At 40.6% G+C, this 23148-nt stretch overlaps 1 protein-coding gene across 2 annotated transcripts in view; it reads right to left on the reverse strand.

Annotated features, from left to right (window-relative positions):
* Positions 1–436: 436 nt before the first annotated feature.
* Positions 437–23148, reverse strand: part of card19 (caspase recruitment domain family, member 19) — a 28112-nt gene continuing 5400 nt past the window's right edge. Inside the window, exons 2-7 of one of the 2 annotated variants that reach the window (XM_072280389.1) lie at positions 18746–18882; positions 16121–16230; positions 12418–12608; positions 11724–11792; positions 8584–8655; positions 437–4787 (exon numbers count right to left, since the gene is read on the reverse strand). In XM_072280389.1, coding sequence (XP_072136490.1) covers positions 4672–4787; positions 8584–8655; positions 11724–11792; positions 12418–12608; positions 16121–16230; positions 18746–18882 — 695 coding nt within the window. In that variant the 3' untranslated portion in view covers positions 437–4671. The remainder of the gene's footprint in view (positions 4788–8583; positions 8656–11723; positions 11793–12417; positions 12609–16120; positions 16231–18745; positions 18883–23148) is intronic. The other variant, XM_072280390.1, reaches the window with a different exon arrangement.

A 23148-nucleotide genomic window follows, 5' to 3' on the forward strand; every position in this document is an offset into this window, starting at 1 on the left:
CCAGCAACCCCCATCTTAACCCTCAACTAATCACGGGACAATTTACAACGACCTAACCTATTAACCAGTAAGTCTTTGGACTGTGGGAGGAAATCAGAGCACATGGAGAAATCCCACACATTCCATGGGGAGGACATACAGACTCCTTACAGATGACTTCTGAACTAAACATAGGAACAATGTAAACAAATGGGATTTGTGTAGATAGGCAACAAGGTGGACTGTAAGGGCTAATTCTGTGCTGTATGCTTCTATGATCATTTCATAATTTATGGAGCTGAGTAATATGTTACTTGTCACATTAGCGCGAGCTAAGTGTACTGCAATTAGAACTTTCAAAGCCGAATACTTAAATGTTGTCCTTTGATTGGAATGTTTCAATGCTTTCCACAGAGTCTGAAAGCTGACACAGTAAGATACACATGACATGTTGACAAATGTTTATTTATTGCTAATTACAAATGCTCATGACGAAGCTTGGGTTTTAGTCATGGTAAACTGTGAAAAAAAATAAACAAACCCAGGACTGACATTGACATTGTGCCCTGGTATATGCACATCTGGTTCTGCATTCACCTCGTTTTCTTGCATAACCTGGTTAACTCTTTGGATTCAAACATTCATGTCTTTTCCCCTTTTTATGTTCCAATTGATACAAACAAGTTCATGGAGAAAAAATAACTATTGGTCTGCAAGACACTGGGATAACGACATCATTTCAATTACTATCTCGAGGTCTGAGGTATCAATATCAAAGGAACATCTCGGTAACTTGCTTTCAAAAGCGAAAGGGATAACGCCAAAGAATTCCGGAGATTTGCTTCTATTATTATAAAACACTGCTGATGCCTGGACTCCAGTCATGCTCCTTTAAGGAAACCTGGAACAACAGTGCTACTGCCAAATACATCACAGCGATGGGCTTATGACTGGTGGCTTGTATGGGCGTTGATTAATACTGCTGGAAATGTAACTACACCAATGTAACAAACCTGTCCTACTTACCTGCATACTTCTCTGTCTCTCTTTCTGACTAGCTTGATTTCTGCATTCACCTTTTGCATCACAATGCCTCGAATATTATACTCTATTTTTTAAATAGCAATTCCCTGAAAATTGGTGCTCTTTGTTCACTTTCTCTTTCAGCAATCTTAACACCTATATGATGAACACAGACACTCTCCTCTCTCTCCATATTAGTACAGATGTAGCTCTCAGTTAATCTCATCTATTACCAAGCAAATCTTTTTGCATAGCATCACCAAAGAGTAACGAGAAGCAATCAAATTTAATATTAAAAGTGTATGTGTGTATATAAATAAAAAGGAATTTTACACTGGGACAAAAGTTCAAAAACACTCAACCTTGATGCCTTATATTTTCTATTTCCTGATTTATAGGCAACAGCTTTGTGTTCCATAAGAAATGTCAAATGTACTTGACATTTTCTCTTGACCTCATTATTTCAAAAAGAACAACAGTGTTATTCCATAAATTCCCTGAAGCCAGAAAGACCAAAGCTTCCAGCACTTCACGGCTCAAAGTGAGACCACAGAACAATTCTATTTGTATGAAGGATGCAAGACAATTTGCATCTTTAAGTAATCCAAACAAATTTTACAAGTTCTACCATTTAACAGAAATCAATGAAATAGCAATAAAAAAATCTAATGAATTTAATGAATAATCATCTGATTACAAGTTATGATTCTGAATTGAGAATGCTTTCCATTTGGTATGTTTATAGATGCAAAACATCAACATTGCTAAATAAAAGTCACACAGTTATAGGAACATAACCATTATCAGCTATAATCTTAAATACAAAATTGAGATTTAAAGAGTATATTGGGCGATTATATAAATATAAGTTTCAACTTCCTAACTCCAGTTAAATATCTTCTGTTTGACTAGGAACTGATAGAGGGAAACAGTTTCTTGGTGACATAAAAAAGATTAATACCTTCTCATCAGAAAATGCAGTGTAATTTGCAGATTAGCTTTAATGGGAAGCCTTCAATCCTGTGCTTATTTACAATTACTGGCCAGGGTTCAAGCTCCTGATAAGCTGTGAAGTGATTCAATTTCTCACGCGGGATGACAATAGATCCAAGTGTTTACCCGTGGAAATGGTGCAACAGAGATCGCCAACGGTCAGAACCTCCATACCAAAGGATCTATTGTGGTATAATTTCATTATAAAATCAAGAACATCAGCAACCAAAATTTAATCAGAGATTGAAACTTCAGAACTGATAAATGAGTAGAAGAACATATCAAAATGCCCTTTAAAGCGGCTTATTTGAGTCCATGTGTCGGCACCAAGCACAAGGTCAAGGAGGTAAGTACTTCACGGGCAGGTTGCCATCATGCTGCAGGGGCCTTGCAGGCTTTCCCAGTCTCCAAAAATTCATTTAACACCTCTCGCAAATGGATTCACAGTCCCCTTTCCACCAAGAGCCCAGATATTCCTGATAGAACTCTTAGGTTATAATATCTATATTGACAAGCAGAGTTGCCAGTGTGTGTGGCAGAACTGGAACATGGACTAGCAAGTCCTGATTTTAGTGGCCGAGCTTCAGCAGCAACTTCAGCTAAGGATGTAAGAGATTCCTTTGCGCCCACATTGTGGGTTCTGTTCTCAGCACATTAATTTGAATAGAGATCATGAAACTACTGAGAAGAAAGTCAAGAATAAAACAAGTTATATTTTCTATTAAATTATTTTGTTTGGAGTTTAAATAGTGTTTAATTACTCAAAAGTGTTAAACTGTTCTTATTTGCTCTTTCTGTTATACTTTCTTTGAACTATGAACTTTACTCTCCACTACAAACATCCAGTGGAAATTCATGGCTGGAGTTTGTTCTGACTCATCCACGTGACCAGATACATCATCTCAGGTTCCATCACAAAGCAGGGCCTTGCAGGTTAGCTTCAGCTCTATCTGGGCCAATGAGTTCGAAGACATTGAGGTTCATCTCCTTCCTGGCAGCCACAAAACAAAGAAACCCAATAGAACCCATTCAAAAACGAAAGCCATCAAACACCCTTGATGCTAAAGAAAAAAACATTTGAACAGTAAAAAAATGAGCAAGTAGCATTCAGAACTAAAGTTCATGTAAGTGAGTTCACAGCCAGGAGGCCAGTCACAGCCAAACCAGGAGTCTGTTAGTTGTAGGCCATAGCCTTAGTTCGGCGCAGAAATGAGTAAACCTTGGCGGACAGAGAGCTGAACACCTGCCTGTCCGTCACCTCTGACCCCAAAACCCTGCTCTTTTCAATCTGGCCCAGCGCTTAAATCGGCCAGACCTCAACTCGTTCCTCTCTTTCAGACCTGGGTCCTGCCACTTTGATTTACTCTCGTGCCTGGACCCCGCTGCCTTGATTCTGCCTTTACCCAACCTTTCCAATCTGGACTGGCACTTAAATCAGTCAAACATCAGCTTGTTACTCGCTTTCAGGCCTGGGCCCCACTGCCTCGACCCTGCCGCTTCAAATCAGCTCCACATCCGCTCCAGCGATGGCCGTACACATGCACGTTCCTTGATCTCGGGACCAGGCCGCACTGCCTCGATTCGGCCCAGACACACCCACGCCACAACTGCCCTGCACCTTCCAGACTTCAGTTCACACTACAAAAACGCCAGGTGGTAGAGGCGGTTCAAAAGCTCAGCTCCAAAAGGGAAGTGACAGGCTACTGGTTGCAGTGATTGTTTTCCAGAAAAAATGTGATTAATAAAACAGATGATAGTTTTGTTTGCTGCCAGTGAGGTGTCACCAGTGCCATCTTAAACCATTCTCAGGTCAGATGGCACAGTTGGATAAATCAAAACCAATTTTTAAAACTACAGCTAAATGTTGATCGCTAAATATTGGAGGGGGGGGAGAAGACAATACTGATGTAGGCAAGGACATCTCCAATGGATTGCTTTAGTTTGCTTTCACACAATTATAATGTAACTGCAACTCCTGTAGATTGAGTATTTTATGTTGCATCCAAGAAATCTTGGAGCCTAAGAAACTGCCTTCTTGCTCAAAGAAAGAAGATTTTCTGAGGACGGCCAACTTTTTGCAAAAATCTCTATTTATAGAAGATGATGACAGTTCATTGTTTGAACAGATTTGAGTTAACTTCTACTGCCATCCCTTCATTCATATCTACTTAAACAGAAAGTACATTCCTGGTCATCTAGTTGCCTTGTAACTGAACCTACAGTACCAAACGTCATTGGAAGTTTTAACTTATTTCGGAAAATATCAAAAATTTCAGAGAGTAATATCCATTGCAAAGCCTGAACACTTGGAAGTTTTACTTGTTGGAGTTCAGTAAGCTATCCAAAATGACTGACTTAAGTCTTAAGGTATAGTCATTAAAAAAGACTGGATAGCGGAATATCTGTTATGCATATCAGCCAGTACTGTGAGGGCACAGGAGGCAAACAACACATGCATTTCTTAATATTTATTTACTATAACATTGCCTTATTTGAGGTTCATGGCCCAAAAGTGCTGACCTGCAGCAGGAAAATGGCAAGTGCATATAATTCATGTACAAATAGAAAATCTTATCTCTTTGGTAGCAGCAGAAGAACTGCCCTAGGAAATGGGAGTGCACGTATTCCCAGACATTTTCAGATAACATCAATATGCTGTTCGCTGAAGCACTATCATCAGTTCCTCTTTGATTGGTCTTCCAAATATGCTAACAAGTATCTTCTTGCTCTTTTTCCAAAACCGAGGTAAGAAAATCCAACAATTTTCTTTGCAGTACTTTCAAATTTGGAATCTGTAGATAAAATGATAAAGACTCATGATGCAAAGTCAATTTTAGATGTGGAAATTGCTGATTTGATTCCCAGCTTTAAAGTACTAATTTTCTAAACAATTGATAATTTGAATTAATTTATATTCGCTATAAATTAATAAAATAATCCAGGTGAAATTGACCTGACGTTAGCAGTCTTAAGTAAAATTGCCACAAAACAATCTCTTTTAATATTATAACGTTTCATTGGCAGTAAATGGCTTATGCCTGTGTGGAGATTTTAAATAAAAGATTTATCTTATTATTAAACCTTATCATTAATAAGTTTAGATGTCAGCTGAACTCTACATGCAGTATCAAAGAACAGGTAAACTTGATCACGAAGCACACTTTCACATTTTAGCTTTCTACCTCCTATGTCTGGTTATAAAAACAAAATTTTAAAAATCCATGTCAACCTGATCTATTGATCAAGTGTAGCGGGGAGGTTCGTTAAACCTTTTGAGTTCGTGCATCACCTTCTGTAGCAAATAATGTAAGTGACAAGGGGAGAGATGATCGATTTGATACTTTCTTGGCTCAATTAGCATGGCAACAATAAACCTTTAATTAGCTATATGCTGCTTTAACCATACTCGTTACCAAGGCAACGTTCTTCTTTGTGAATTCACTTGCCACTGTTTTAAGTCCTAATTCTAATTACCACTTCAATTTTCTTTCTCAATTGATGTTCCAGTTAATCTCCACTTCCTTCCTGTTAGAACTCAACATCGGTGGTAAACCTTCACCTCATTATTACCAGCCTACCGACTTATGACCATCCTGCAGCGCTTATGGAGACAGTATCGTGTCACGGACACTGCATCATGTTTCATGATGCTGCAGCCACTGCCATTGCAGGAGAGTAAGAACAGATCGGGCGCTTCAGAACTGAGTGTCCATGAGCTGCTGTGGAGCACCAGATGCAGCTGTGGGATACCACCACACTTGGCAAGCTCCTGGGGTAGCGTTTCTCTCATCCAACCATTATCAAACCAGAGCGTCAACCCTGGTTCAATGGAGAGTGCTGAAGGAAATGCTAAGAATACTCTCCAGAAATACCAAACAGTGAGGTGGAGACTAACTGGTGAGGCTGTAACTTAGGACCCCAAGTCTGCGGATCAGCAAAATGAGCTTACAGTTGATGCAATGAAACTGTGCCACAAGCACTGGATCACATCAATGCCCTACAGACCTGCCATGACTAAGCATCTACGTGATGGACAAATCAGCAGCAGGTCAGAGGGGACTTCTCCGTCAGTGGTTCTCGTGACTGTAGGGCTCCGAATGAGATCAACACAAGGCCAGAGAATTCATAACAGTGTTTAGTCAGAAGTGTTGAGTGAATGACCCGACTCTGCTTCCTCCTGAGACCCCCACTCAACAGAGACCAGTCTTCAACCAACTCGATCCACCCCTTATGAAAAGTGGAATCAGCCCAGAGAACGGTAAAGTATGTTGCACTATACAAAAGTATAGATCTAGTACAAAACCAGATACACTTTTAGCCAACCCATTCTAGTACAATAGTAAAATTGTGCCTACCATACAGGATGAAAAATTGCCTGGGTGTGTCATGTTCTCAAAAAATCAAGGCAAACTTTGTCTGGTGAATTACTACCTAATCAGTGTATTCCCAAACACCGGAAAAGGAATGGAAAGTGCTGGTTATGATGATCCCAAGTAAGTTTTACATTTACTCTTCATCAATGCCCAGTTTGAAGTTTGGCAAGACCACTTCATTCCAGAGCTTGTCAAAGACTAACCAGCGGATGCTCAGAGTGGCTGTCCTCGACGTCAAGGCAGTACGTGATCAGCTGTGGAACACTGAAAAAACTGAAGTCAATGGACATCAAGTGGAATGCACTCCAACAGCTGGAATCACACTGTGCACAAAAAAAGATAGTTGGGGTTGCTGAAAGTCAATCTTCTCAGTCCCACGACATTACTGCAGCAGTTTTTCATGGCACTGTCCTTGCTCAACCGTTTTCAGCTGCCTTACTAATCACCTTACCTCCATCATAACATCAGATGTGGGGATGTTTGCTGATGCCACAGTGTTACAATTCTAGAGCAAATTAAAACCGTTCGTGCTGCACGCAGAAAGGCCTGAGCAACATTCAGGCATAAGATGACAGTGCCAGGAAACAGCCTTCTCCAACTAAAGGGTTTTTATCGAGTCATGCCCCAGAAATCTCTCAAATGGACGAGCCACATAAATAGCAACACACACAATAGACAGGATAATCAAGGACACGACCCACCCAGCCAACACACTTTTCGTCCCTCTTCCCTCCGGGAGAAGGCTCAGGAGCTTGAAGACTCATTCAACCAGATCTGGGAACATCTTCTTTCCAACTGTGATAACACTGCTGAACGGATCCTGACCTGGATCTGGGCCGTACCCTCCAAATATCCGGACCTGCCTCTTGGTTTTTTTGCACTACCTTACTTTCTATTTTTCTATTTTCTATTTATGATTTATAATTTAAATTTTTAATATTTACTATCGATTTGTAATCCAGGGAGCGGGAAGCGCAGAATCAAATATCGCTGTGATGATTGTACGTCCTAGTATCAATAGTTTGGCGATAATAAAATATAAAGTATCCTGGAGGAACTCAGCAGGTCAGACAACATCTATGGAAAAGAGTAAACAGTCGACGTATCGGGCTGAGATCCTTCTTCAGCCACATAAATACTCTGGCTACAAGAAGAGGTGAGTGTCTGAGTATCTAGAGGCATGGGACTCACATCCTGAAGTGCCAAAACTTTTCCACCATCTGCAAATCGTATCGGAGGCACATTGAAGTTCACATTTGCTAAATGACCACAGCTCCACAACACTACAGAAACTCCACACCATCAAGCAAAGTATTTGGTTTGCATATCACTCACCACTTAAATATTCATTTCACCCATGACTGGGCATTATGGCTACAGTTTGCACCATCCACAAAATGCATTATGGTCTCCTATGTTACTCAGATGGTTTCTCCCATATACTCAAATCTCTATCACCAGAAAGGACAAACCTTTCAAATACATGGGAGTATCACCATCTACGGCTTCCCCTCCAAGTTATACATCACATAGACTTGGTAAGTCTGCCCTTTCCCCACTCAGCAACACATTGGGAGTGCCTCCATTGGAAAGACTGCAATGGCGGACAGTAATGCTGGCCTTGCCAGTCATGGTCTCTTCCCAAACAATCAATAGACATAAATTCACAAAGTCCTCGACAATCACCTGTCATGAATTCCAGGCAACACAAACTCAAGGTTCCCCAAATATATTTCAAGATCTTTGTGTTCTTACTTACCTCACAAAGTGCTCAAACAAAAGTACTCTGCGCACACCTTCAAACAGTTGCCTACCTTGGAACCTCTGATTCCTCTGTTCCACCACTATTACTTAATTATTCATTCACTGCCGTGTAATTGTGCTTTCTCAAACTTCTTCTTAACTATCTACAGCCATCACCTTTCTAAAAGCTTTCAAGTAACCTCTGGTGATTCATTTTCTCTCACCCAGCATTTCTGACATATCACGTAGTTTTGATTGAACAAATAATAACTGCAAAACTCCTGCTACTATAAATGTGTTGCTTAAATATTAGGCATTGCAGTTTGCCCTAAAACAATACAATCTTCAGCCATCTTTTGCAGAGTATGTTTAGCAAGCAAAAGTCAAAACTTTTATCCGCTTGAAGACTTTGGGTCAGCCAACAGTCTAAAATTAGTTTTAATCATCACTTTCTTTACTCGTAAACTCTTACCTTCCTTGCAGTGATAAAGCAGGAAAGCCAACCCAGCTGCAACACTAAAGCAAGCCAGAAAAAAAGCAGGACCTAAAAGAAAATGAACACAATTTATTCTGGATTTTAGATTAAAAATTTAATTCGGAGTTTAGACAGGCTACAGTTCACTCCAAAAGCCAATCGTAAAGTAGGCTCAAGAGAGCAACCACGAATTCTGAAGTCCAAAGCTCACATTAAGTTCACACAGAATGAGCAATAAAATACTCAACTTGACAGTGACACTTGCATCCTGTGAATAGATGACAAAAACAACACCCTTCCCTTATATAAAAAAGTTGCAATTAGCCAAATCAAATCAGGTTTTTCATATACTTAGAGAATATATTTAGGCTCAAGAGCTATATGCTAGCAACTTGTACTTCTTTTAATCGTTCTCTCCCACCTAGAACTGGTAAGGACTGGACAGGCGGAATTCACCCGACTTCTGTGCAAAGGGGGAAAGAGGGAAATGTGTCAAAGGATTTAAACTCTTCAAAAAAAAACTAGCCTGTGGCCCTAACAACAAATATACAGCTGTTGTCAATTAATATTGTGCTTCAAAAATTCACCAGGGCCCTTTCATTCTTTCCATTTCACAATAGAAAACAGGTTAGAGTAAACTTTTATAAAGCATTTTAAGTAAATCAGATCAAACATATTACACATCATTATCTAAAGAATGTATCAACGACCGTCAAACTATCTATAAAGCATTAACTATTTGCGGCATAGCGAAATCTCAATATAACATTGAAATGAGGAGACATAAGTAACATTGGTGATGTTATCTCCCCAAGTTATGGAAAATTACCAGTTACGTAATATCTATGCTGCGAACCCGATAATATCTGTAACATACGAGATAGTCTGTTTCCGTGCTGTAATTGTTATATGGTTATATGGCTATATACCTAAACTAATGAGGCATATTACTATTGAAATTGCACTTATCCTACAATATTTTAATACAATTCTCATTGCTAAATATAATTCAAGTAAAGATTTTAGATTTTAAATCAAGAGAGGCGTTAGACAAGCGTGTGTTTTCTCCCCTGATTTGTTTAATGTGTACAGTGAAACAACATTACAAAAAAATAAGAGACATCTTGGGAATCAAAGTTGGCGTTGAAAACATCAATAATTTCAGATATGCAGATGACACTGTGTTAATTGCAAGTACGGAGGAAGAACTACAAAACTTAATTGATACAGTTGTTGAAGAAAGTGCAAAAATGGGTCTATTTATCAATTGCGAAAAGACAGAATGTATGGTGATATCCAAAAAGAAGGAGAATCCTATCTGCAGGCTGAAAATAAACGAGGAAGACATAAAACAAGTACAGAACTTTTGCTACTTAGGAAGCTGGGTGACATCAGATGGCAGGTGCAACATGGACATCAAAAGAAGAATAGGGATGGCAAAAGACACCTTTACAAGAATGAAGAATATACTGACCAACACTAAACTAGGCATGACAACCCACCTCAGAGTACTGAAATGTTACGTTTATCTAGTTATGTTATATGGCTCAGAATGTTGGACAATATCTAGTAACATGAGAAAACGAATTGAAGCAGCAGAGATGTGGTTTTTGAGGAGGATGCAAAGAATATCATGGACGAAACGAATATCTAACAAGGATATCATGAACAGAGCAAGCACAAAAAGAGAAATAATGTATGAGATCATGAAAAGGCAACTTAACTTCATTGGACATGTAATTAGGAAAGAGGAGTTAGAATGCACGATAATCATGGGAAAGATTGAACGGAAGGAAGGCAAAGACAAATGATGATGGAGACAGCAGCCAGAGAATTGGAAATGAATACCAATGAATTGGTCCACTTGACCCGAAACAAGAGTGTGTGGGCCATGGCAGTCAAAGCTCAAACTGGGCACGGCACCTGATGATGATGATGATGATGAAATATTTTAAAGATTAGCATTATTTGTCCCATGTACATCAAAATATACAGTGAAATGTGTAGCTTTGCATCAAATCAAATCAGCAAGGAATGTGCTGGGCGGCCTGCAAGTGTCACCATGATTCTGGCACCAACATAGCATGCCCACAACTCACTAACGTTAACCATATGTCTGTGGAATGTGGGAGGAAATTGGATCACCCAGAGGAAACCCACGTGATCACTGGGAGAGGCTTACAGGCAGCAGCAGAAATTGAACCCCTGATTGTTGATGACTGGCTGGCACAGTAAAACAATAGCGCTAACTGCGACACCACCGTGCCTCACAAGGAATCATCAAAATGCAATGAGATGGCTGAGTTTTTTTTTATATATGCTTGCAGGATGTGGATGTGACTGGCAAAGTTAGCATTTATCGTTAATTCCTCGCCATCTCTCCCCCACCCTCACCGATCAACCAATCCATTTCAAAAGGCTGTGGAGATAACCATGTTGATGGGTTTGAGTCACTTCTGGATGAGCTTGAGGAAGGACAGCAAATACCCTTTCTTTATGGACCAGTGAATGGAATAGGGTTTTATATGTCATGATAACCTCACCCAATACTAGGTTTTTATTCCAGATTTAATTCATTATTTAAATATAAACTTCCCAGGTGTCAGAATGGTAAAACTCTTGACTCCAGATCAATAGTTCTGACCTCAGGTTATCAGCCCTATAACTTAACCAGTATGCTACATACCCAATGCCAAGAGAAAAACTGAAAAATTCTGTCAAAATTCTGAACCTTTGTCGGCGTATCTTTTCCTTCACCAACAGCTATCATAAATTGGTGTTAAATTGTTTATTAAGTAGGCCATGGTTCAATGAGGACTAGTACCACATAATTTCACCTGGCATCTAACCAATTGACAACTCAGAAAGAAAATAGAACTTCAGTTGTTGCACCAATGTTAGTACTAACATAATTGCAGGGTAAAATCAAATTTCAAAAGGTAAAGGAATAAACTTAATGAATTCATATTGCTTAAATTGTTAACTTCATAAACGACGGCTTGTGAACTTCTCCTGCTGCATTTCTCCTTATAGTTTGACAATTGCATACAATAAACAAGTTCACATCTAACCTAAATTCTGATCTAAATAAACTGCTCCATTAATTTAAAAGAAATTGTATTCTAAAAGTACATTACCCCTGTTATTAAGTATGTACTTCTCTCTGTGGTAGATATCAATGTTCATTCCCATTGAATCCGTCATTTCTGTGAAAGTAATGTAGTTAGTGGTTAGTTTCATAATTCTGCACAACAATCCTGTCAGAACAGATTATGGCCTTACGTCTATTAATGGCAGTTCCAAAACCCATAATGTTTAGGCCCTGAAAGACTTCAAGGGGCACGGTCATCGTAACAACATTATATGCCAAACTTGTCTTGCAAAGGGGAGAAACTGGCTGAGTGTTATTTCAACAATGGTAAAGTTGTGCATATGTGCAATGAGAACAAGGCCAATTTTCCACTTAGTCGTTTGGATTGTTACCTGGCCAAGTAATTGTGTACTCTTTATGGAGTTTGACAATTTTTTTCCATTGCATTTTCCAGTGCCTTCCCCAATATTCAGAGAAAATCACTGCAGAGTGATTAAGCCAAAATGAATCTTGTCCAAGTTAAGTTATTACGTAAAGTTTACACAAGTGGTGAGTTACCAGAAAATCATTGTAGTTTTTTTTTAAATCAGTATCAGCTTTTATATGCCCCATTCTGTTTCTGTTCATATAAATATTGACTTATACAGTTAACTCATGATAACTATTAGAATTTGCATAAAGTCTAGTATTATAAGTAAAAAGAGAGTTTACTTAATATTTTTAATAAAATTGAAACTTACTGACTAGATACTTGCTTGGAAGCTTTTCGTAAACCTGAGGATCATTTATCTCCAATGCGTTGTAAAATTCCTTACAGGCTTTGTTATTCTTGCTCTGCAGATGAACGAGGAGTTTGGATATTCGAATGCACGCCGGAGTATTTAGACTCCTGAACTTTTGGAACAAAATGCAAGATTCAGTATGACGATCACTGGAAGAGAAAAAACAATAGCAGTTTCCGTCCCCACTTTAAAGCAAAAGGATTGTTGCCTAAAGAAAACACCTTCAGCCCAAAATCTATGCTTGCACTCAGTATTGTAGCAAAGTAGCAGCAGGCATTGTCTTTTGGAAGTGCCAAAACACAGTTTTCCTGCTCATATGGAAATAGTTCACTAACTAACTCCCTGTGCCTTAAGTTGTACATTCCCTCAGTGGAGAGTATGCCCCAGGCTTAAAAAGTGAGCAAGACATGTTGGGACTTTCTGCAGAGGATGAAATCATTTAGGTGAATATGTATTTGGCAAGTAAGCCAGGAAATAATGGGCCAGTGAGCCTGACAATAACAGACCAGTGAGCCAAGCTTTTTCAAGAATGTAAAAAATAAGAGAGAGATGAGAGTGGATATAGGACTGCTAGAAAATGAGGCCAGAGAAATAATAACAGGAGACAAGGAGATGGCAAATGAACTAAGTGAGTATTTTGCATCAGTCTTCACTGTGGAAGACACTAGCAGTATGCCACATGTTGAAGGGTGTGAGAGAAGAGAAGTGAGTGCAGTTACTATTACAAGGGAGAAGGTGCTCAAAAAGCTGAAAGACCTCAGGGTACATAAGTCACCTAGACCAGAAGAATTGTACCCTAGGGTTCTGAAAGAGGTAGCGGTAGAGATTATAGGGGTATTAGTAATGATCTTTCAAAAATCATTGGACTCTGGCATGTTGCCAGAGGACTGGAAAATTGCAAATGTCACTCCACTCTTTAAGAAAGGAGGAAGGCAGCAGAAAGGAAATTATAGATCATTTAGCATGACCTCAGTGGTTGGGAAGATGTTGGAGTCAATTGTTAAGGATGACATTATAGAGGACTTGGTGACACAGGACAAGATAGTACAAAATCAGCATGGTTTCCTCAAGGGAAAATTTTGCCTAATGAACCTGTTGGAATTCTTTGAGGAGTTTAAATAAAGGGGATGCAGTGGATGTTGTACATTTGAACTTTCAGAGGGTCTTTGACAAGGTGCCACACATGAGGCTGCTTATCAAGTTAAGAGCCCATGGTATTATAGGAAAGTTACTGACATCACGTAGTAATTCAGCTGTTTGGTAGGAGACAGCGTGTGGGAATCAAAGTATCCTATTCTGGTTGACTGCCATTTCAAAAGGTCTCGAATACAAGAGCAGGGATGTGATGCTGGGGCTTCATAAAGCACAACACCTTGAGTGATGTGAACAGTTTTGGGCTCCTCATCTAAGAAAAAATGTGCTGGCATTGGATAGGATTCAGAGGAGGTTCACAAGGATGATCCTGGGAATGAAAGGGTTATCATAGGAGGAACGTTTGATGGCTCTAGGTCTGTACTCACTGGAATCTAGAAGGATGAGGGGAGATCTCATTGAAACCTTTCAAATGTTGAAAGGCCTGGACAGAGTAGATGTGGAAAGGATGTTTCTCATGGTGGGAAAGCATAGGACAAGAGGGCACAGCCTCAGTTTAGAGGGGCGTCCATTTCAAACAGATGTGGAGAAATTTCTTTAGCAAGAGGGTGATGAATTTGTTACTACAGGCAGCTGTGGAGGCCAGGTTGTTATAGTCATAGTCATACTTTATTGATCACGGGGGAAATTGGTTTTCGTTACAGTTGCACCATAAATAATAAATAGTAATAAAACCATAAATAGTTAAATAGTAATATGTAAATTATGCCAGGAAATAAGTACAGGGCCAGCCTATTGCCTCAGGGTGTCTGACCCTCCAAGGGAGGAGTTGTAAAGTTTGATGGCCACAGGCAGGAATGACTTCTTATGACGCTCTGTGTTGCATCTCAGTGGAATAAGTCTCTGGCTGAATGTACTCCTGTGCCCAACCAGTACATCATGTAGTGGATGGGAGACATTGTCCAAGATGGCATGCAACTTGGACAGCATCCTCTTTTCAGACACCACCGTCAGAGAGTCCAGTTCCATCCCCACAACATCACTGGCCTTATGAATTGTTGGGTGTAGTTAAGGCAGAGATTGATAAGTTCTTGACTGAACACAGAAACAAAGGTTACGTGGAGAAGACCAGGGAGTGGAGCTCAGCAGGGGGAAAAAAATCAGCCATGACTGAATGGCACCACAGACTCGATGGGTCAAATAGTCTAATTGTGCTCGTAGCACGTGCTTTGCGGCCCGGTGGTTGGGGACCACTGTCTTACGGTCTTATGGACATCAGTAGTAAATAAATTATTGGGAGGTAGTCTAAGGGGCAGAATGTGTAAGGGCCTGATTATGGATAGTCAACATGGCTTTGTGCATGGTAAGTCATGTCTAACTAACCTTATTGAGTTTTTCAAGTTGATGAAGGAAAGCAGTGGAATTATCTACGTGGACTTTGGCAGGCCTTTTCAGCATAGGAGGCTGTTCCAGAAGGTTCAGTTGCTTGGCATTCAGGATAAAGTAATAAATTGGATTAAACATTGACTTAGCGGGAGAAGTCAGTGAATGGTAGTAGATGATGGCCCCTCTGGAGGCCTGTAACTAGTGATGTGCTGCAGGTATTGGTGCTGGGTCTTTTGATCTTTTCATCTCTATTAATGATATGGATAATAATAAGGTAAACTGAATGAGCAAATTTGTGGATAATATCAGGATTTGGGGGTGTGGTGGACAGCAAGGCAGGCTATCAAAGCTTACAGTGGAGTCTGGAACACCTGGAAAAAGTAGCCCAAAATGGCAGATAGAATTTAATGCAGACAATGATGAGGTATTGCACTTTGGGAGGACAAACACTTAGGACTATGGTAGAACAAAGGAAATCTGGGAATATCGATCTTGAATTCCTTAAAAGTGGTGTCACAGATTGATAGGTAGTAAGGAGACCTTTTGGCACATTGGCCTTCATGTATCAGAGAATTAGCTACAGGAATTGGGATGTTATGTTTAAATTGTATAAGATGTTCCTGAGGCCAAATTTGGAGTATTGTTTGCAGTTCTGCTCACTTACTGCAGGGCCGAAGAGCTTGTATATATGCTGTGGTGCACTATGACTATAACCACAGGAAATGTCTAACTCTAAACTAACATCTAAAAAAGACCACTGGTGGAACCTGTCTGAAATATCATGCATTGCAGCAGGAACTTCAGTGCAAAAAAAGAAAAGTTAACTCTAGTCATGAAAGATTAAACAAAAACGCAACCCCTTCATTTCAAATATTAGCATTGGCCTATTACTTAGGTGAATAAATTGAAACTTAAGTCTTGTTCACATTCTTGTGACTGTCACTGATGGTCACAGTGTCACCCCAGGGAAAACCAGACAATGATCACCTGTCACTCCCCAATTAATTTCTTGGCCAGATGTTTACTGAGGGATTTTCAAGAACAAGGCTGACATTTAAAAACAAACATAATGAATTAAGTAATCAAAATTAAACCCGACATGAGGAATCATAGAGATCAAAAGCTTTCAAACCTAAATAATTGTATTCATAGGAACTTTATCAAACAAAATATGATACTATACCATATCAAGGGTCTCGGCCTGAAATGTCGACTGTACCTCTTCCTAGAGATGCTGCCTGGCCTGCTGTGTTCACCAGCAACTTTGATGTATGTTGCTTGAATTTCCAGCATCTGCAGAGTTCCTCATGTTTACTATACCATATTATAGCTTTCAGGAGAATTTTATAACAGAAAATAGTAGTTGGAGAGGTTGAAAGTCTTGGGAGGAAGTTCTTGAATTATATGGCCTATATAAAGTTCAAAATTCAAAGTTCATTTATTATCAAAGTATGTATACATTATACAACCTTGAGATTCATCTTCAGACGAGCAGATAAGAAACAAAGATACCCAAAAGAACCCATTTAAAAAAACAGTTGAATACCCAATGTGCAGAGAGAGAAAAAAACAAATCATGCAAACAGTAAACGCAAGCAAATAGTGTTCTGAACTGAAGTTCACAAAGAGAGTCCGAGACCCGTAGTTCAGCACAGAGCTGAGTAAATAACACAGAGCAGCAAGCTCCCTCGCCTGTCCCTCGCCTTAGGCTCTGACACCCTGACCTTTTTAATCTGGTTTGGCACCTAAGTCATCTTCCAAACATCGGGTTCAGTCGCTCTGTCGCGTTGTGGGGCCTGGACCCCGCTACCTCGATTCGGTCCGTGCCCGACCTTTGCACTTGAATCAATCGAACTTTGGGTCATCCTCACTCCTGGCGATGGGCCTACTGCCTCAGCTCGCCTTGGTTCTGCCACATAGAATTACCTCCAAGTCCAAGGGGAGGTTAGAGGTTATCGCTTGCAATGATCGTTTACCAGAAAAAGAGTGATTGACAGAAGTATTTAGTTGTTTTCTTTGTTTCATTAGCCACCAGCCTGAAGTTGCCGAGATTCACCAGTGACATCAGAAACAAAATTGGAGACACACAAAAGGCTAAAATCAGAGGAATGCAAAGACGTGAGGTGTGTATTGGAGCAGGTTACAGAAAGAGAAAGAAAGAAGAAACTAAAATATAAGGAATTTTTTGAGCAAGATATCATTTAGTTGCAGCTACAGTAGCTCAGCAAATACACAGGAATGGTTGAAATAAGGCAGATTAAAACACTGACAGAGAATTTACAATGACACTGTTTATAGAAAATAAAAAGACCAAGGCAGGAGTGTTGGAACAGTGAAGAAGCAATAGAGCAATTGATGAGGGTTTCAACAGTAACTTGACAGTAAAGTCGATAGACAGTTTAAGCAATGGCGCCAAAGCTTTTACTCAACAGGGTTTGAATTGACTGGCTTCAGACAGATATCAGAAAGAGGGAGGCACCCTTTATGGACGGACATTGCGCAGCACGTCAGCAAGATGTTGTATGTGTTTAGTTTTTACCTTTTTATTGTTTACACAATTTGTTCTTTCATTTTTATACATTGGGTGTTTGACAGTCTTTGCTGTGTGGGGTTTTTTTTTAAATGGGCTCTATTGTGTTTCTTTATTTTCCGACTGCCTGCGAGAAGACGAATTTCAAGGTTGTATACTCTGATGATTAATATTCTTTGAACTTTGAAGATACCTGAGGAAACTGGTGCTGTGTTGGAGAATGATTCTGAGTTAAGCAGGATGTAAATGGAAAACAGGAAGAAATTGAAAATACTTCCTGGGGGACTACCTGAGGCAATATTGCAGTAAAGGGAAAAAAAAATCATTAGAGATGATTCTTTGGCTATGAGTAATTGCAACATATTTTATAAATCATAAATAATGCTTTTAATGACTACGAATCAGTACCAAGTGGATATAGTCTCAATGATAACCCCTGAGGAATAAAAGGGGAAGTTGAACTTTATATTCCTCCACTTAAGCTTATTAGAATGAGTATTATTTTTAAAATTTCACTGCTAGGAGTTAATGATACATAAACTAACAACAATTAAAAGAGAATTAGGTACAAATCTAAGATTTGCACAGTGGCATTGTGTGATAGCATGGTAGTGTAGTGCTTTACAGCACCAGCAACACGGAATCAACTCCTGTCGCTGCCTGTGAGGAATTTGTACGTTCTCCCTGTGACCGCGTGGGTTTCCTCTGGGTGCTCTGGTTTCCTCCCATGATCCAAACATGTTCCAGTTGGTAGGTTAAACAGTCATTGTAAAGTGCTCCATGATTAGGCTAGGGATGAATCGGGGGATTGCTGGGCATTGCAGCTTGAAGGGCCAGAAGGGCCCTTTCCACACTGTATCTCAATAAATAAATAAAATTCTGGTGGACAAACATAGTAGTAAATATAAGTATCTTTTGCAGGCAATATTAGCCAGAGTGTGACACTCTGTGCTACCACTACCGATGTTTCCCTCTTCCAGTCCCTCATACTATGCCATCACCCTCACCTTTGTGCTGTTTCAAAGATACTGAAAGACATCAAAACAGACTGATTCACCGTAACGGCTTCCTCCTTATATTGCTGTCCCAAAAACACAAGAATCATGGAAAAGTAAGGAATGAAAATCTTTGCAAACCTGTGCCTACCTGCCATACCTACAACTCCACTGTCAAAGAAAATTACCAAATTTATGGGAGGCATTTATTCATAAGACAACAAAATTGTTCATAAATCTGGAAGTTATAGCACATGGTGAGTTTAAAGAGCAGTTTTCCTACCATTTCAGCCTCTGTATTATTCAGAACTTGTGGATAGATTCTGAACAGGTGAAGAACAATTCTGTCCAGCAGTTTCTCGCTCAGCATACCCTGACTTGTTAGAAACTCTTTATCCTTGTCCAACCGGCTACTGTAGTCTGTAAAATACCACAACCTCAGCACAACATCAGTGAACAAACAGAGTCAAGTTTAGCACCTTGTTGATAAATAGTTCAGTTTAGATGCCAGCAGTTGGAAGGCAAGAGCAGAATGTTTAGAGGCATATGTGACATAAATTCTGTGCTCCGTATACCAGTGTGACCTGTGGTAGATCACCACCAAACCTGTCACCACCTCAGTGTTAACCCTTTAGTCCAAACAGACAAAATGAAAGGAAACCACTCAGGATAATCTACTTCACAATAACAGAGGAGCTTCTAGAAAGTGAAAACCAACCTGTGTTACATTTAAAGCCAAGTATAGAAGGGAAAAAAACAAAAACAGGGTCAAACATATATTGACATTTGACTATATTAAAACTACCTTACAACTCTAGTGATTTTGAAATCATCCCAAGTTGTCATCCCAGTCCCAATGAAGGGTCTCAGCTCGAAATGTCGACGGTTTACTCTTCGCTATAGACGCTGCCTGGCCTGCTGAGTTCCTCCGGCATTTTGTGTGTGTTGCTTTGGATTTCCAGCATCTGCAGATTTTCTTTTGCTCCAGGCTGTCTTTGCCCACCGGTCCATGTACACTCATTCCTGGAAGGTTGTGTAATTTTTAGGTACATTGACCAACAAGCACAGTTAGAATCCACGGATGCTGCCTGGCCTGCTGAGTTCCTCCGGCATTTTTGTGCGTGGTAAAATCAATGGCTGAATGTTGACTGACGAGGAAAGCCACCACATTCTTCGTGACTTATATGGTTGGCACCAGCAGCTGATATCTGAAGGTGGTTGAAACACAGAAGCAAGACAGCAGTGCTCTAGGTTTCATTGCAGCCAAAAAGTGAGGACTTCAGGGGGCTTCAGTCAGCTGATTGCTCATCTAACCTCAGGTGGTTTTCAGTTATCCACTGTACCCTGAGTGAGAAATTCCTGTTGTACCATTTAATGGAGTGAAACCTCAAAACGAGTAGAGGTGCATTTTGTATCCACACAGTCTTCCAAAAGCTTTGCTATTACAGTTTCATTTAACTGATCCCTTAGGTCCAAATTTAAATGGTATTCACTTCACCTTTCTGAACTCGTGTTCTTTCTACAGACAAATAAATTTATCCCAGGACCCATGCAGAATTATAGCAAGGTGACCTCAGAAAAACTAAATGCAAATAACTCACTCTGAATTGCATAACCGCAAAAACGATTTACATGAAAAAACAACCTACGAAAGAGGAGCAGGAGTATACATCTAGACCCTCAAGATCATTCTGCCTTTCATCAAGATCACGGCTAATTTACTACTTCAAATACCACTTTCCTGCCCTATTCCTAAATCACGCAACTCTTTTAATGCCTGAAAAGTATTGATCTCTGGTCTGAATGCATTAATAAGCCATCACATCCCTCAAGCAGAGGGAATTCTACAGATTTATTAGGCTTTGGGTGAAAAAATTCATTTGATCCTTCAATGTCCCACCCTTTCTTTTGAGGTAGTGATCCCACCCTCCCAATTCTAAACTCCTTAGTCAAAGAAATTTCTCCTCATGTCTACTCCTTTCCCTCATTAGAAAGATGCAGGTATTATCCTGCAAGCTAGATCAATTGTATTTAGCTAATACACAGAGGTCCAAAATGCTCTTTAATGCATGAAAGACCATAGATAATGCCCACTATCTGTAGCTAGGCAATACCTGCTTGTGAAAGACCATGTGGAAATGACTGTGTCTGCAGAAGGTAGGGTTGTCTAGCTGCATTAAGCAACATCCTAAGTAGAGAGTAGCACTTTCCACTAAGTATGAGATATGTTGTTATTCAGATCTCTTTTTTAAATTAATTTTTCAATATTCAGTTCCTGCTGGCCAGCATTCATTACTCATCCTTAATAACTCCTGAGAAGATGTTGGAGACTGTCTCCCTGAGCAGCTGCAGCCTTGCTTGCGCTGATGGATAAGATTTTAGACCCACCGACCATTGTTATCCAGGGAATAGAGAGTTCGTGGGAAGGATGGGTAACAGAAAGACATGACAGAGCCCCGTTTCCTCCAGGAGTTCCACAACCTTGGCGTAGGGTTTACAGGCTGGCGTGCCTCAATGACCCTGAGAGCTATGTTGGCTGGAATCAGGGCCTTGTGCTTTGACTCTTGGTATGGCCACCCTTGCCAAGCAGGTCAAAGGGTAGAGGTCAGTGGTCCGCCGGTCTTCCAGTTTCAGGGGTTCTGTTCAGGGCTAACAACCCTGACTGGTCAAAAAAAAAACAGTTGTGGTAACAGCAAAGAAAAATCTTATGTCTGTGTGCGACGGTATTCCTGAGACTCCACCCGTGATTTACATGACTGACAGTAGTGAAAACCCAGAGGAAACTACAGGCATAATGAAGGCAGCCCTGAACACCGCCAAATGGCCAAAGGCAGAGATGGAGGACCTTCATTGCTGCCCTAAATGCCAGCAGTGTAAAAGGCAGTGACTAACTATGGCTAAGCCTACCTTCTGCAGATACAGCCACTTCCATATGGGCTTTCACGAGAACAGCAGATACTGATTAGCTGGAGATGGTGGGCACACTATCCACACTTTCATGCCTTAAAAACCCTATACAACCACTGTGTTTTAGCTAAATACAATTGCTCTAGCTTCTAGTACAATTCCTGCATCTCTCCGATACTTTTTGTTTTGTGGAAAATATCACAATTTTCCATAAAAAGGGTCAAGAGGTAAAAATCAGATGCAGCTAGAAGCTGCATAAAGTTCAGTTGTTATCTTATTTGCTCGGAAAGTCAAGCAGTCTATGCTTCCCTACACTACAACCACCACAATGTTCAAGTGTGGACTGTTAAGGGGTAGGTTACATTCATGCCACACAAACCCTATGCACTGAGCAACTCTGACAAGAGAGAATGCAACCATCTACCTGTACCATTAAAGGCGTCACTGAGACCCCACAATTAACATCCTGGTCAATATCACTGACCAGAAATTCAGCTGGATCTGCCAGACAAATACTGTTGCTTCGAAGACAGGGGCAGGGTAGCCTGCAGCAATTTGCTCACCTCCTGACAGCCCAAAACCTTGCCACGTGTAACAAAAATAAAGTTAGCATCATGCATTACACTCCATCTACCTGGAAGAACGCACTTCCACAATACTTAGAAAACTGGACAGCATCCTAACCAGCATCCCAGCCACCGTTTTATACATTAATTACACCACTGGTGCAACGTGTATCATCTACTCAAAGTCTTGCAGTTACTCACAAAGGCCACTCCAACACCACCTCCCAACCCATGAAGTCCACCACCAAAAGGAACATGGAAGAAGGTGCATGACAATACTGGTACCTGCAGGTTCCCCTCCGAGTCTCCCACCATTCTGACTTGGAAATACATCACCTTTCCTTCATTGCAAGAGGGCCTAATTCCAACAAGCAAGACTGCAGCGGTTCAGGGCAACAGTCTTCTCAGGGGCAATCAGGGATAAGTAATGAATGTTGGTCAGCAGCAACTAAATGCTAAAAAGCTAATTTTAAAAAGAGATCTGAATAACAACAAATCTCATACTATAACAACTTACTTGCTATTAAGAGTGGAAAGTGTTACTCTCTACCTAGTAGCGGGCAGCCGCCGATCCCAGGGGATCATGGGTTTGCACCTCTGGTGGGCTGTGTCATCTCCAGGGCACAAGCCTGGGCGGGAAGATTTGAAGAACCAGCTGTTGCCCGTGCAGTGGGTTCCCCTCTCCACGTCACTGATGTAGTCCAAGGGAAGGGCAAGCACCGATACAGCTTGGCACCAGCATCGTTACAGAGGCTGCCAGGGTGAAGTTGTGAATAACATCAAACTGCCTTAGGAACCCCGACTCCAGATTTCTTCCTCGGGGTTTACTCCTGAAGCCTTCCCCATGGGTGGGTATGGCCGCACGGCAGCGGAGGTTTAAAATCAGAGCTTTCCTTCTCCTAGGCGGGCTGCTGTCCAAGGCTAACGAGCCCCACCTGCCCGAAGCAACTGGTTTTGATGCGCCAGTGGCCCGCCTTTGCCCCTCATCTTGTCAGTAGAAACAGTTCCGCAGGGCCTAGTAGCTAAGCCACACATGAAGGCCACAAGTTGGACTTGGTTGTCAGAGGCTGTTAGAGATGCACGCTATTTGGAGTACTTTATAGGTGGTAGGGGTTTATCCTCTCTACTTATGGTGTTGCTTAATACACTGAGGCAGCACAATTGGAAAAAAAAATCACATTAAACAACCCAGGGCAAAATTAATTTAAATCAA

This window comes from Mobula birostris, chromosome 16 (genome assembly GCF_030028105.1).
Source record: "Mobula birostris isolate sMobBir1 chromosome 16, sMobBir1.hap1, whole genome shotgun sequence".
Classification (NCBI taxonomy): Eukaryota; Metazoa; Chordata; class Chondrichthyes; order Myliobatiformes; family Myliobatidae; genus Mobula; species Mobula birostris.